Source organism: Perna viridis, chromosome 3 (assembly GCF_037379345.1).
Source record: "Perna viridis isolate PV_CMFRI_1.1 ecotype Kerala chromosome 3, ASM3737934v1, whole genome shotgun sequence".
NCBI lineage: Eukaryota > Metazoa > Mollusca > Bivalvia > Mytilida > Mytilidae > Perna > Perna viridis.
In genome coordinates, this window is record NC_142447.1 from 8,731,008 (window position 1) to 8,745,013 (window position 14,006).

The 14,006-nt window shown below is 30.5% G+C and overlaps 1 protein-coding gene across 1 annotated transcript in view; it reads left to right on the forward strand.

Annotated features, from left to right (window-relative positions):
* Positions 1-12,140, forward strand: part of LOC148620906 (protein FAM184A-like) — a 28,478-nt gene extending 16,338 nt beyond the window's left edge. Inside the window, exons 11-17 of the mRNA XM_088574774.1 lie at positions 152-305; positions 1,104-1,231; positions 2,608-2,792; positions 3,325-3,471; positions 5,830-5,947; positions 7,472-7,579; positions 8,216-12,140. Coding sequence (XP_088430900.1) covers positions 152-305; positions 1,104-1,231; positions 2,608-2,792; positions 3,325-3,471; positions 5,830-5,947; positions 7,472-7,579; positions 8,216-8,383 — 1,008 coding nt within the window. The 3' untranslated portion in view covers positions 8,384-12,140. The remainder of the gene's footprint in view (positions 1-151; positions 306-1,103; positions 1,232-2,607; positions 2,793-3,324; positions 3,472-5,829; positions 5,948-7,471; positions 7,580-8,215) is intronic.
* Positions 12,141-14,006: the final 1,866 nt, after the last annotated feature.

Here is a 14,006-nt window from a genome sequence, read left to right on the forward strand (position 1 = left end):
AAGGAGCAATGGATGCAGTGACAAATATTTAGGAAATATATTTTGCATATAAAAGAGAAAAAAACGTTGGAGTACATGATGTGAACATGAGTGGTATGATTTTGCTAAAATATGAGAGCAAACCATCTGTATATTATTATTTTACCTTCAGGAATTGGAGCGAAGTCTTAAGTTAGCACACCAAGAAGATATACAAGGTCGATTGACTGCACACAAGGCTGCTTTAGAGGCAATGAAATCAAAGGCTGAGGAAGAACACTTAGCTGAATTACAGTCACAGCTCCTGAAATATAATGAAAATCTAGGTACTATTTACATCATAATAAGTATATTGGTTGATGGATGAGGCACATGTTGTTATGTGTATTTGAATTACATTATTTTTTTTCTTTAAGAGGCTGTCCATATAAAAATCAAATAATTCCTACAATATGGGTGGCATAGGGTTAAATTTATCCCAATGTATTTTTCGTTGCAATGTAATGTATATATAGGATAAAGTTTGTTTTAAATTGACAATGGATGATTCTGAAAATATATTTTACAAAGCCACCAAAGTTAGCTCGAATGAAAGAGTTATCTCCTTTTCTTCAATAAGTTCAATGCTTTGTATGTAAGTTATTTCTCTTTAATCATTTAAGTTAAACAAAAACCAGTATTCAACTTTTTGTGATTTGAAATAGGTGATTTAAAAAAAAACAACAAAATTTGCCATGTGCCACACACTGTCTGGTTTTTGCATGGACACCCTCAGAGGATAATAGAAAATTTCTTATTTCTTTGGCTGAGGTAGAAAACTTTATCTGGAGAGGTGGAACTCTGCTCATTTTTATACCTCTACTTCTCTATCTAAATACAAATGTTTTATACATGAATTGGAATGAAAATTTTATTCCTTTAACCCCCTGCCAGAGACGAAGAGGAAATATAATTGGTATTCCATACCTCTTGGATAAACTTTACTTGACAATTTCTTACTATGGATACTAATGTCTTCCGTTTGGCAAAAAGTATACCATAGGAAATAACTGATGCTAGGAACCCTATCTATTTATTTAAAATTACAAGAAACCTTTGATCATTGAATTAACATTCCACTTCAGATAAACAGAAACAAGACCTGACATTACAACATGAGAAGTATGTAGAAGAGGTTGAGAAATCTCACTCCACTCAGCTTCATGCTGCCAGAATAGAATTAGAGAGATCTTTAGAAATCTCAAGGCAAAAGGTAATTTGACCTATGTGTTTCAGCTTCAACCCAAATTTACTATAATATAACTAGAATAGGTACAGTGAATATGTCAAAGAAACATCAACCCCATTGGTAGGAAAATGGCAGCCCAAGGCCAACCAGTAGTTTTCAGTGAACAAGGAAACTCTCACTTCACTGGGCATGCTGCAGCTGGCACCAAAACATCATTATACACAGGTACAACAAAAGAGTTGCCCTTATGTGCTTAAGTAACATCAAAAATAAACTTAAGATGAAAACGAAACAAGACATACAGAGGCCAGAAATTCCTGACTTGGGACAAATGCTAAAAATGTGACAGGGTTAAAGTACTTTGGCCTGATTACAAACCATTTTTGGTAAATTAGAAGTTGAAAATTATAAGTATATCCATATCTCTGTTTATTTCTATGGAGTATTCTGTAAGTGAAAATATAGTTCTGGTTTCTTTCATTTGATTGTATGTTTTTGTTGTCATTTACAATATTACAGGTAATTTCAGAGAGTTCTTATTTGTAATAGTTTTGCAAGGTTCAAATAGATACAAAAATAAATGCTAAAATAAGTTTATAGTTCAGATATCTAATAACGACATTTCAATCTTAATTTATGAACCCCAAAAATTAATGACCTCTTACATATTATCATAATATGAAACTTTTTTAAAAGACAATTGCTTCTGACTTGAAATTATTTGAAACTAATATTTTCATTAAGAAAACAAGGGGTTGTTGTCTTGGGAAAAAATAGCTCAAGCAGCAAATGTTAATTGTGCAGTTGGCATAGACTCATCACTGGTGTAGCAGACTGATCACAAACTACTAAATGTAAATTTAAGTAGCACTCCTGCTAAGGATCATGCAAAATGTGATTCATGGGTAAAAAGCCTACATATTTTTATTTTTGATATTTTGTTTGAAATGCCATAGTAAACAGAAATTAACATTCGGTTTTTCATATAACCCATGCTCTTAGGAGATAAAAATTATATAGAATGCACTGTGGATTTCAAAATTAATGGAGATAACTGTAAATGAGACTCAATACAATAGAATCTATTAGATTTTCAATGTTGATTATCTCCTGAGAGCAGGCAGATTTGAATGAATAGTTATACATTTCATAATATAGACCCATAAATCAACTTCATATCAAAAATAAAAATATGTAGTCTTTTTTGAGGTGTATCACATTTTATAGAAATTTGCATGATTCTTATAAGGATCACTACTTAAAATGTTTCACTGTGTTTTAATGTACATGTATGAGATATGAATGATTTGAAAAAAAAAAAGAAATTATAAAAACTAACAGTACTGAGTTAAAACTTGTATAACAGTGAATAGATGAACTGCTATTGTTATTGTGTGTAGGATAAGGATCACCAGATGAAGGTAGAGGAATTACAGAGTGAGATAGGACATCGGGAAAGACATATCAATAATCTGAAAGATGAAATACATGACCTGAAAGAAAATATAGAAAGATTACTCAGAGAATTAGAAGCTAAAGGAAAGGAAGTACTTAAAGTTAGGAGTGATGCAAATCTACAGATCAAGTAAGAACACACTGTTTAGGATGTTGAATAGCATAGATTATGCACATCTTTTTGAAGGATGTGTTAAACTTAAGTTATACACCAATCTTTTTCCTCAACTCAAGAATGCTTTAAGGGATTAGAAGTGTTTTTGTGTTGTGGAATGGAAACTTCTCATCTTTTCTCTATTATTCACTATAGAGATATCAGATTTTGAAAGCCAAAATTTGAAAATTTGTGGAAATTACACACTACTAGTAATTGTAATCTATTTATCTATTTATGAATTAATAGAAGCCATTGTTGATGATATACCTCTTTTAACTCATAATAATTTCCTTACCCAAACGTTTTTAAAGTGAAGAAAGATTGTCATCTGAATTTATTTAACTTATATTGTATAACAGTCCAAATTTGAAAAAAAAATGTCGAAATATTTTTCATGAATCCTTAAAATGAAATTTATAGTTGCCAGATATTTCATGAACTTCTTTAAGAGTATGCCTCTAACACTCAATTCAGTAAATCTTTAAAATATTCAATATTTTTATAGGAAAAAGGAGGAGGTATTATCTAAACAATTTAAGAGTGAGTTAGAGAATGTTAAAGTTGACCATAACAGGGAGACACAACAGATGATGGAAGATTTTACTGAAGCTCAGGAAATACTTAAAGACAAAATATCAGAAGTCCAAATAGCGTAAGTCTAAATCTTTGATATTTTATTATTAATTTAGATCGAAGATCAAAATTGATATAGCAGTCACAAGGGCTTTTAGATTTGTAAATCCTGATAGCATTTGCCATTATCTTACACTATCACAGGAAAATAGTCCCATTGGCATACCCCATTAAGGTTCAGATGCAGATAGTTATGTCCACTTTTTAGTTATTTCTAATATATCAAATTTAGTTTTATGTCATTTAGACCAATAAACAAGCCCATGAAACTTTTACTGCGAACTAAATAATGCTGATTAATTTGGTTTGTTTTAAAATGATCCAATTAAAAATAGTTGACCTCTAACCTCTTATCAGTACCTGTTAATTTTTATGCATTTTCTCAAATAAACCAGTCGTTCTGTGTCAGTATATAACAGTGGCTGTGATTCCCATCAAGAAACTTGTTTTAGAAATTAAAGAAGGGGGTTTCAGGCTATTGTTTGATGCTCATCTTTTGGGCTTTTTTAAAGGGTGTAGCATTACCCCAAAACCATCCTGATGTTTCACCCACTGTATTGTGTATTTTTATTTAAGTTACCGTCTCATGACTTTTGAAGCCCAAAGATAACAAATAGAAATGAAACTGCATAGACTATGGCATTGGAATTTTGATAATGCATTTCTTGGGAATTGTGTCATTTTTTGGTCTGATGTCATTGTTTTAAGCAGTAATCGTTCCATTTTGCTATTTTAGCAATGTGTATCTTATTTTAAAAGAGCTATATGGGCTCCAGAGCATTTAATTTGCATGTGTAATGTTTCCTGCTATGATTGGTGAAATTATATTTTAAGGCATTATCGTTTTGTTTTAATATACATGTCTCAGGAACTAGGTGCTCAGAAACTTGGAGTTTTTACATGATACATAGGTGTCTCTGGAATAATTTGTAGCACTTGTGCTATAGAAATTATCATCTGAGAAAAGTAGCTTGTTGAGATGAACATGTTTCTAAGGATATGATTTATTTCATTGATTGTGGCTTAAGTTTGAATGATTTAACGAACATTTTCAACCTTGAGGTCGATAAATTGAATTTCAACCTGAAAATTTAAAAAAACTAGGAATGGCCAACTAGTAGTTTGTAGTTCAATTATGCACTATGTGGGAGAGTTTTGTATTCATTCATTTAGGTGTTCCATGTTAACAGATATCAAACCTGGATTATGCAAACTGGCATACTGCACACTGCTACTATGCATCATGAAATTTGGTGTGTGTTTTTTTTTTAAGTCTTTCATAATCAGAATGGTGAATTTAAAAATGAAACACAGAGTTCAATATTAACCATTTATAACAATAAGCTTGTGTGAGATATGTTTGAATTCTATCCCCATACTTTCCTTTTATCCTATATATTGAAATAATTTTAGCTTAAAAATTAAAACAATTGATATAAATTGATTCAGTACATGAGTACTTTGATATAAAAGGGTATAAGAAGTTTAATGTAATTTTAATATATTTTAATTTAGTGTATAAATGGTTAAAAGTACAAATTGAGGAGTATACAGAAAAACAGAAACAGAAAATGTGTCTAAGAGACAACAACATTACTGATTGATTTATTGTAGTAAACATTTATAGCTAAATATTTCATGCAATATAGTCAATATAATAGATTACATTGTACTAAATGGACCATGATTCCTGTATAAGTCTATGTAAACAACAGTGCTTGTAAATACATCTTTACATCAAATCATTTTACACATTTGGCAGAGAAGCAGGACATCCATTGTACTAAATGGACAATCAATCGTGATTCTTGTATAAGTCTATGTAAACAACAGTCCATGTAAATACATCTTTACATCAAATCATTTTACACATTTGGCAGAGAAGCAGGACTTCCATATTTAAAGTCTCTTGTATTCTTTCCAAAGCAGTAATAAAATGAAGACGAAAACATACAATTTAAATATGCTGATCAGAAATCATTAATGTCGATCCATGATTATTTAAAATATATTTTAAATTAAAAGAAAATTTCTATGGCATTTTATAATTAGAGAGTTACAATATGAAATAAAACAATTTTTTACCTGCGTCAGTAGCCACTTGACTCTGTCATACTTAAGGGTAACGACTTTGTGTAATATGTAACTCAAAAGTGTTATATACATATTGAATATGTGCACTTTCTATAATGGAGAAGTTTGATAATTGTTTCATGGCCATTTTTTCAACAGTGCATGCTATCATTGAGAAATTACTTATGGAAATTTGTAACCCACAATGTAATTATATTTAACTTGGTTAGTGTTTATATACATATTCAAGATGCTTATATGCTTACAAATATATAATGGTGATGCAGGTCTTGTTTTATTATAGTTTGGAAGAAGCCAATGAAAGGTACAGAAACAGAGAGTCACGACCAGAGGACTTAGAATTGATCGATCAGCTCAGAAACTCTGTACAGGAAAAAGAAATGAGGATGAAACAATTAATTGTATGTCAAATATTTTTATATTTTGTTTTTAAGATATGAGGGCATTTTAATTTTATACAAATTTTAGGCATATCAAGAGCTAACGTTTTATGGGTTAATATTTCAAAGATGTTTTCTTTAAAATGTTTATTAAGGGGACCAAGCATTCAAACACTTTTATGTGAATGATAACAATTTCAAAAAAGGTTTTTTTTTTATCTAAAACATATCAGAAATATATCAGAGTTGTGGATTTTTATGATTATGTTTTACTGACTTGAATCATACAGAGACTGACTCGAAAATGAGAAAAAAATCTGGAAACCATTTTTTTAATACCCTTTCATCAATGAGGGGTATTCTATCAGTCTGTTTTTTCTGTTGATACACCTGTACACTTTTTTGTAACAGTTTTCTCTGCTGCTACCTATCACAGCTACTTAACATTTTGACACATGCTTTAATTAAGGTTGATCATACCTATTACACAGAGCATTCTTTTCTGTCACCGCACAAAATCATAGAGACATATATATTTTCAAATAACTAATAGTGTTTGAAATGATGTAAAAATGAACTATTTATATTATTTCAAAGGATTTTTTTTTACATAAAAATTAGAATGGTAAAATTGAAAACGTTGTTTTGAAAAAGCCAGTTTCAAATAGAGATAATTGGGAGGGAAAATCTTTTAAATGGGGGATATGGTGGGAAAATATTTTATTGAAATGTGTAGGGAATTCTAGTTTTTTTAATATTGAAAGAAAAATAGTTTGGTGACCCCCAATTTCCATTTTGAATTGTGAAAGAATGTCAGTTAAGTGTTCTTTATATAAAGTTGTTAGAAATTTTATCACCGTTTTTGTAGAAGTTTGCAAAGTATTGAAAATATCCTGCAGAATTCTTATAAAATATAGTAAAATATCAGCTTTAGTAAGGCTCAATTATCTCAAAATCAAGTTCGGTGAGCATTGTTTTTTACATTAAAATTCTAAAGTAAAATTTTTGTATGTTCATTCAAGGTCATCTTTGAGAAAAACTAGGAAAATTTATCCACTAGAAATACTGTAAAATTATTAACTTTCTCTATTTTCGTGTTGGGCAGAAAATTGTGAAAAATGGTACTCGCACAATGGGATTTAAACACTTTATAACTTTAACAATTTTTTGAAACCATGAAAATTAAAACCTGTGAATGTGTTCACTTGACAGAATCTGTGAAAATTAGCAACCGCAAAAATTAATACATTTACAGTATTAGGTATGAAGTACATTAAGTGTACCATATCATGCCATGACATAGGATTTGAATTTGAGATTAGGTGACATCAACTTTATGTTTGGAAACTCATATCAGTTTATGTTTTGCTTAAGTTAGGTGTGGGGGTATCTTAAGGTAGTAGACCTGGGGTTCCCCCAAAATTTTCCCATAATTCAATTTTCTTTAAATTTGTACATGATATTACACTAATTGTGGCACATCATTTGATCATTGTTGATAGTTTATTTAAGCAGCAGTTAAATGATGTTTGTTTGATATTACAGGACGAGAAACGATATTACCAGATGGAACTAGTCAACAGAGAAACTAACTTTAACAAAGTATTCAATACAGCACCAAATGTTGGAGTTATGAATCCTTTACAACAGAAGGTAAAAACACATGTTAGATTAATTAAAGAACGTTTTGGTTCTCACGCCCTTCCTCATCCTTGAAAAAGGATTCAGAATTACCTTTTTTTTTTTTATTGCAATGTTAACAGAAAAAAATTCAGCTCCATTGCCATTTTTCCTGCCACATTTATGAAAAATGTAGATGGAAGTGCATTTCTTCGGTTGGGAGGTTATACAAAAAAAAGCCTGAGTACCTAGAAACCACCTTTTTTACATTCTCATATAATTATAAGGTTGAAGGTCCTATAGTATTTTAAAGTAGTTTAGTAAGCTGGAATAAAGTGTATGTTTCTGTTAGATTATTTTCGTTTGCAGCATATTTGTCTCAGAATTTTCACATTGTGTGGTTTTCATTCTTTAATAATGGTTTTAAAGATGTAGATATTATCTTTTTCCTGCTTTTGGATTAATTCTCTCTGTATAACTAGTGCTTGAAACTGGTTTTCCTTTAGACTATTTGGTGAGTATCAATACCCAGTGCATATGGTTTTAGGGCATTGTAGAAATATTTGATTTTTTTTCAAAGGTTGACTTTTCACAAACCTTATCAGCTTATTTTCATTTTTTTAATAAACCATTTTTTAACTAAATAGTGAAATTTTCAATTATTTTCAGAAGCCAAGGAAAGGAGAGAAAAATGTGCCAATGAAACATACAACCAGCTCACCAAATCTGAACGGAAGTCACCAAAGACTCGATCCATTACCGAACTCACCATTACACAATGAGAACTTAAACCCTTCACGACCCTTACCAAGCTTTACAAAGAAATTTGTTAAATGATGGAAATACTTAGTAGTTGGTGTTTTATTAAATATAAATTAGGTTGTGGATATACTCTACAGTTCAGGTGGTTTTTACAGTTACCACTTATCCATGGTGGAACACATCAGAAAAATACACATCTATTTCAAGGTTTGACATTGTTTCATAAGGTTTTTTTAAGTCAATTGAATGATCAAAAATGAACCAGTGTATACACACAATTAATGTGTACTAGTTTCTATTTGAATTTTATGCATAGTCTTTCACCATAGAAAGTTGAAACAGCAAAATTGACTTGAGGTATAGTGTAGATGCCAAGCTAGCCAAGCCAGTATTTAAAGGATTTACAGTTATCAACTGATTTATTATATCATAGCTGTATCAGGGTTAATTTATCGACCTTGAAAAGGATCATTATGAATTGATATTTATAATTTGCATTTAAACCATTTTATCCGAAGGGAATACATCTTTTTCATGCTTTGGTATGAAAGGGGAAAATGTCAATTAATTGGAAAATTTATTGTATGAACTGATATCGAAACAGCTGAATTCTGATAATTAATTTCAGTTCTCAGGTTATTAATTGTTTGTTTAATTGTCATAGTGTTTGTAGAATCAATACTTTAAAGTGCTTTTATGACTTCAATGAAAAAGCAAAAACAAAGTATTTTACTTTTTCATTCTAACTGTTCTTAAGCAACTAAATTATTTTGTACATTTATCATAATTTTGATCCACTTAAAATGATAGAAGTTGTAGTAGTCTGCTCAGGGGGATCTTCAGTAGGTGAAGGTTAATTGTATATAAAACCATTGGCACTTATTTAGGTAGCCAGGACACCAGTTGTAAATCTTAACAACTAATGCCTTGTCAATAGTTGCAGTGCTGAAATTCTTGTCCTAATATGTAAGTGGTTATCCAGATATTGTGCATTCGAAAAGCATTGCTGTGATACTTTTGTAATGTTTTTTTTTATTATTTGTTAGAATGTTAAATATAACAATGTGATACTTGCATTCTTTAGTAATAATTTTTAGTAGCTTTTGAAATGGAACCATTTAAAAATGTAACTACGTGTAGTAAGTTCTTGTGCTTGCCAGTATTTTGTTTTCCTGTCTTAGTATTATGTATTTCCTCCTTAAGTAAGTACATGCACCTGTAGTATTGAAAACATTTGTCTTTTTCATATTGTTAGTTGAAGTCTTTTATCTATAATTTTTACCTTACTGGGTTTTAGGTAAACCAGACAGTTTGCAGTATCAATATGGTTAGATATTTATTCATGTTTCATAAGCTGTGATGGTTGTAAATCGTTAAGCTTGTAAGTTGAAGATATTAATAATATCAGCTGTAAAAATCTTTTTCTTGGTAAAAGATTGTACCTCTTTGAGAAAAATGTAAACACAGTTTGTATCATGGGTAGGTACAGAACTTGAAAAACTGGAGGACACACTGACTGACAAAAAAGGGGGCACTGCCTATCATGCTTCAGTGGTTTTCTTTCTTTTCAAACAATTTTTTTACTGAAAAAACTGGAGGGTACATGTCCAAACCACCAAGCCTGAATCCACCTTTGTGTAGATATATTTTCATGTAGTGGGATCTGTTCTCTTGACTTTGGTCAGATTTTCACATTGCTGGACCTTTGAAGAAGAATAGTTTTTTTAACGGTAAGATTATCACATACTGCATGACATTTTTCCAGCAAGTTGAGAAGGCCAAACTCAACATTTTTCAAATTATTTTTTTTAATTTTTTGATGATTGAAAATTTAGAGAAACAGATTCTTAGTATTACTTGGTTATTTGTGGATTTCCTTTTTTGGTAAATTATGGAATTTTAATGGACTTGCCAACACTAAAGTCTCAAAATTCTGTAAAAAGTACCCTTGCTCACGACTATTATAATCCAGTCTACCAATACATGTATATATATTTTGACAAAATGATCTATAGAAAAGGAGTAAAATTATGGCTTTGATATTTAAACTGAAACAAGAAATGAGTTGGTACTTCAAAATGTATGAAAGGAAGTTGATCAGGAGTGAAGATTTATCTCATTGATTGAAACATTCAGAACGTATTGTATTTTCTTTTTCATTTCATGTTCTCCATTGAATTTCTGGTCATTCCTTGGTGATGAAGTGACCTTTTGGGAATGGGGTTTGTCTGTCATTAAAAATATACTTTCATTCTGAACTTTCTAGAGATGTTATGAGTAATGTCTTATTTCAAATTGACTGTGGATAGATGTTATTATAAGACAGTGACCCTGCCTGTGCAAATCTTTCCAAGCTGTTTATATCCTGAACTTTTAATGGAGCAAAATCTTTTTTATGAATTTATTTTAAAAAATGTATTGAGAATTATTGATGTTGAAAAAAAGCTTTTTCATTTTACAATACATATTTGACCTTTAAAAGATGTTTTTCCAGTCCAATTTCGAATTCCTAGTAGCTGAAATGTTACACTGTAGCATGTTTTCAATTCTCTACATGAAACTTTATAGCAGTTAATGTAGAGACATTAAAATTCAACTTTGAAATACTTGAATTATTAATTTCCAAGTTCACCTTGTTAATGAATTACTTGGTGAATTTGCTTGCCTCTGTAGGCTTTTTACGACAAACATGATGTCTTAATTGATTTGAGTATTGTTCCGTTTTAAAACTGTGCAGTGGCTGATTTACATATGCTTAGTTGTAAAATGTCAGTCTCTGTAAGAATCAGGCATTTGGTGAAAAAATTATGAAATAAACTACCACTTTTTATACCATTAAATCAAGAGATAAAGAAAAAAATTTCCATGTTATTTTGGTACAATGAATTGTAACTATGATTGAAATTCACTGCAAATTAGTTCAAGGGTAATGCATCTCCATTTTTAACATTCTAATGAAAAAATTCAAGCATAGGCTGAGATCAATAAGTGGTCATTACTTCTTTTAATAAAGTATATTGTCTGATAGGTGATTTTTATTCTCATTTTTCCAGATTTTTACAAAGACTAATACTTAAGATGTATTTAATAGACTGTACAATTCATTGCTATGTTTATCTGGCCATCAATATTTACGGAATGCATAAAGCCTCATAAATAGGAACTTTTTTCTACTAAAAGTTTAGGTAAAATGTATTATTTGGTATGAATAACTTGAGCTGTAAATAATTTCAAAACCCCTGAATAGCAATTACTTTATTGGTCATCATTGAAAAGTGTGTTAATTCATGTTTTTTTTTTTTTAATTTTTGGGTTTAGTTAGATCATTGGAGTTTTGACTGAACCACGAAAATAACAAAATTGGAACTCGTGAAAATATTTTTCAGAAGTATTTGTGTAATAGATATGCATAAATCACCTGCTCTCTATTCCTGCATGATTTTGAAGTGAATATGAAAGATGTTAACAATCCTTGATTCTCTGTTTCTCTAATTGGTGACTTTTGCATTATGCACATTATTTGCATGCAAAAAAAAATAAACTTGCATGATTGAAATTATTGATTCCAAATCGAGGTGTTTCTAATTACTAACAGTTTATAATTTATCAGATCCTGTTTCTGTACCAGATCCATCCATATTGACAATTTTGTCATGTTTAATATTTTATTGTTTTTAAATATTTTGATACAAGTGAATTGTGTTGTTATTTTTTTATTTAAAGTCTTTCTTTGTTGAGTGATTATAATACATTGTATTAATTTTGGCTATTAAGTTATTTATATGCAAGGTACTCTATTTCAGTGGCTAAAATAAATTACTTTAATATTGTACTCCTTTCCTTTTTATGGTAAAAATGTCAACTTTTTACCTGATATTCATTTCATATGAAATCAAAGACAACCAAGAACAACAGCAGGATACCAAAATGTTGAAACAAAAACAAAGCCATGAATATAAACACAGGGTTACATATGGTATCAGTCTTGTATTACATATTCCTGAGCGGGTGTAAGTCAAAACATGGAGGCTAAAAAATATAGTGCGCTTCCTATTTGCCTTTTCCTCTTTTTGTTTTTTGGCAAATGACTATCATTTTTCATCAAAAGTACAGGATAAATATCAAGCTATGACACAAATAACTTGTTTATGAGGAAAAAGAGTATTTTCATGAAAAATAATGCTTCAGAAAAGGGGTCCATTTTATTTTATAAAAGTGGAAGGAGAAAAAGTATATTTTTAGTTTGACCTGTCCTCGTGTACCAAATTACGTGTCTTTTTTTTCTAAAATGGACCTAAAATTATTTTTGACATTTCCTTAATTGAAAAACATGGTCAAAAGTTAGATTGAAACTCCTTGTATATTTTTTTAAATCATGAAACATGGGGGCAAAAAATACAAGACGGAGACCATATACAGTAAAACCTGACGAAACTGGAACTCTTTTGGATTGTAGAATTTGTTTGGTTTAGACAGGTGTATGGTTTACTCAGGTACGATAAGTACATGTAAAAAACGTTCAAAGTATGTTTGAAACTGACACTGTCTGATATAGACAAGTTTCCTTTTTTTTCAGGGCTTGGGTTAAATCGATTTCAATGTGACACTTAAGAACTAAAATGTGGAACAATATTATAAATACCACTATTAAGAGTGAGAGAGAGAAAGTAAACAACAGAAAAATAAAACAGCTTTAAAAAGGTGACTGACTCGGTACAAAAAGCTTGGACCATTAGCCAATTAGCCAGCTTCAGAAACACCAACGTAGTTTCACATGTAATGTCAAGTAGCCAATGATTATTAAAAAAATGACACGTGTGATTAGTTTTAACTTGTTAGACATACGACGTCCCATCTTGGTAATGAGAATAACTTTTTACATTTTTGTAATACACATCGAACAAATGATGAGATTGCACAACTATCATTAGACAGATCACATTTACTAAGGTTTCGACCTATTTTTGAAAATTATTATGGCATGAAAAGGTAAGTTACAGGTCATAAGTGATGTCGCGTGAATTTTCCTGTGTATTTAGCAATTGAAATTAGAATTAAAACGTGTCCCTGGAAATGAAACTGAAAGGAGTCGTATAGTATTTTATATCGTGCGTGCCTGACAGAAATATATATTTTATTGTGTTATGACATTTCCTCAAAGGCTACGGAAAGCACAATCCGTTCGAATTAAACACAGGCTTCAAACGCTCATTACTGCTTGCTGCAAACACCTTAATGGATCATGAAAAAAAAGCTTCATGAAATATTTGCTCTTCTCATAATAAATTCTTTCAGCATCTGTTAATGCCTATTCGTTCAGAAAAGTCAGAATTTTCTGAAAAGTGAACAAGTGGGTAGAGTTTATGTATTACTTTGCCTATTGGCGGCTTCAAGGGATATAGAAAAAAAGTTGGTAATCACTGGAACGCCCGGCTCCTACGTTCCTAAATTTCTGGATTCACTATACATGTACACGTTCCTTACACATTTACATGACAAATGTAGAGCAATGTAGTCTTCTAGATGTATTTTTATTCTATACATCTTGTGGGTGCTGGTTGGTTTTTTACTGATCATACACGTTATTTTGACTCCCCGAAATACTCTTGTGTTTTAAAATTCAAATATGTTCAGACTCCTTAGTTCTTACCCTCGTGTAGTTTTCTGTGGTTTGTCAATAGACCGTTCCATTCTCTTA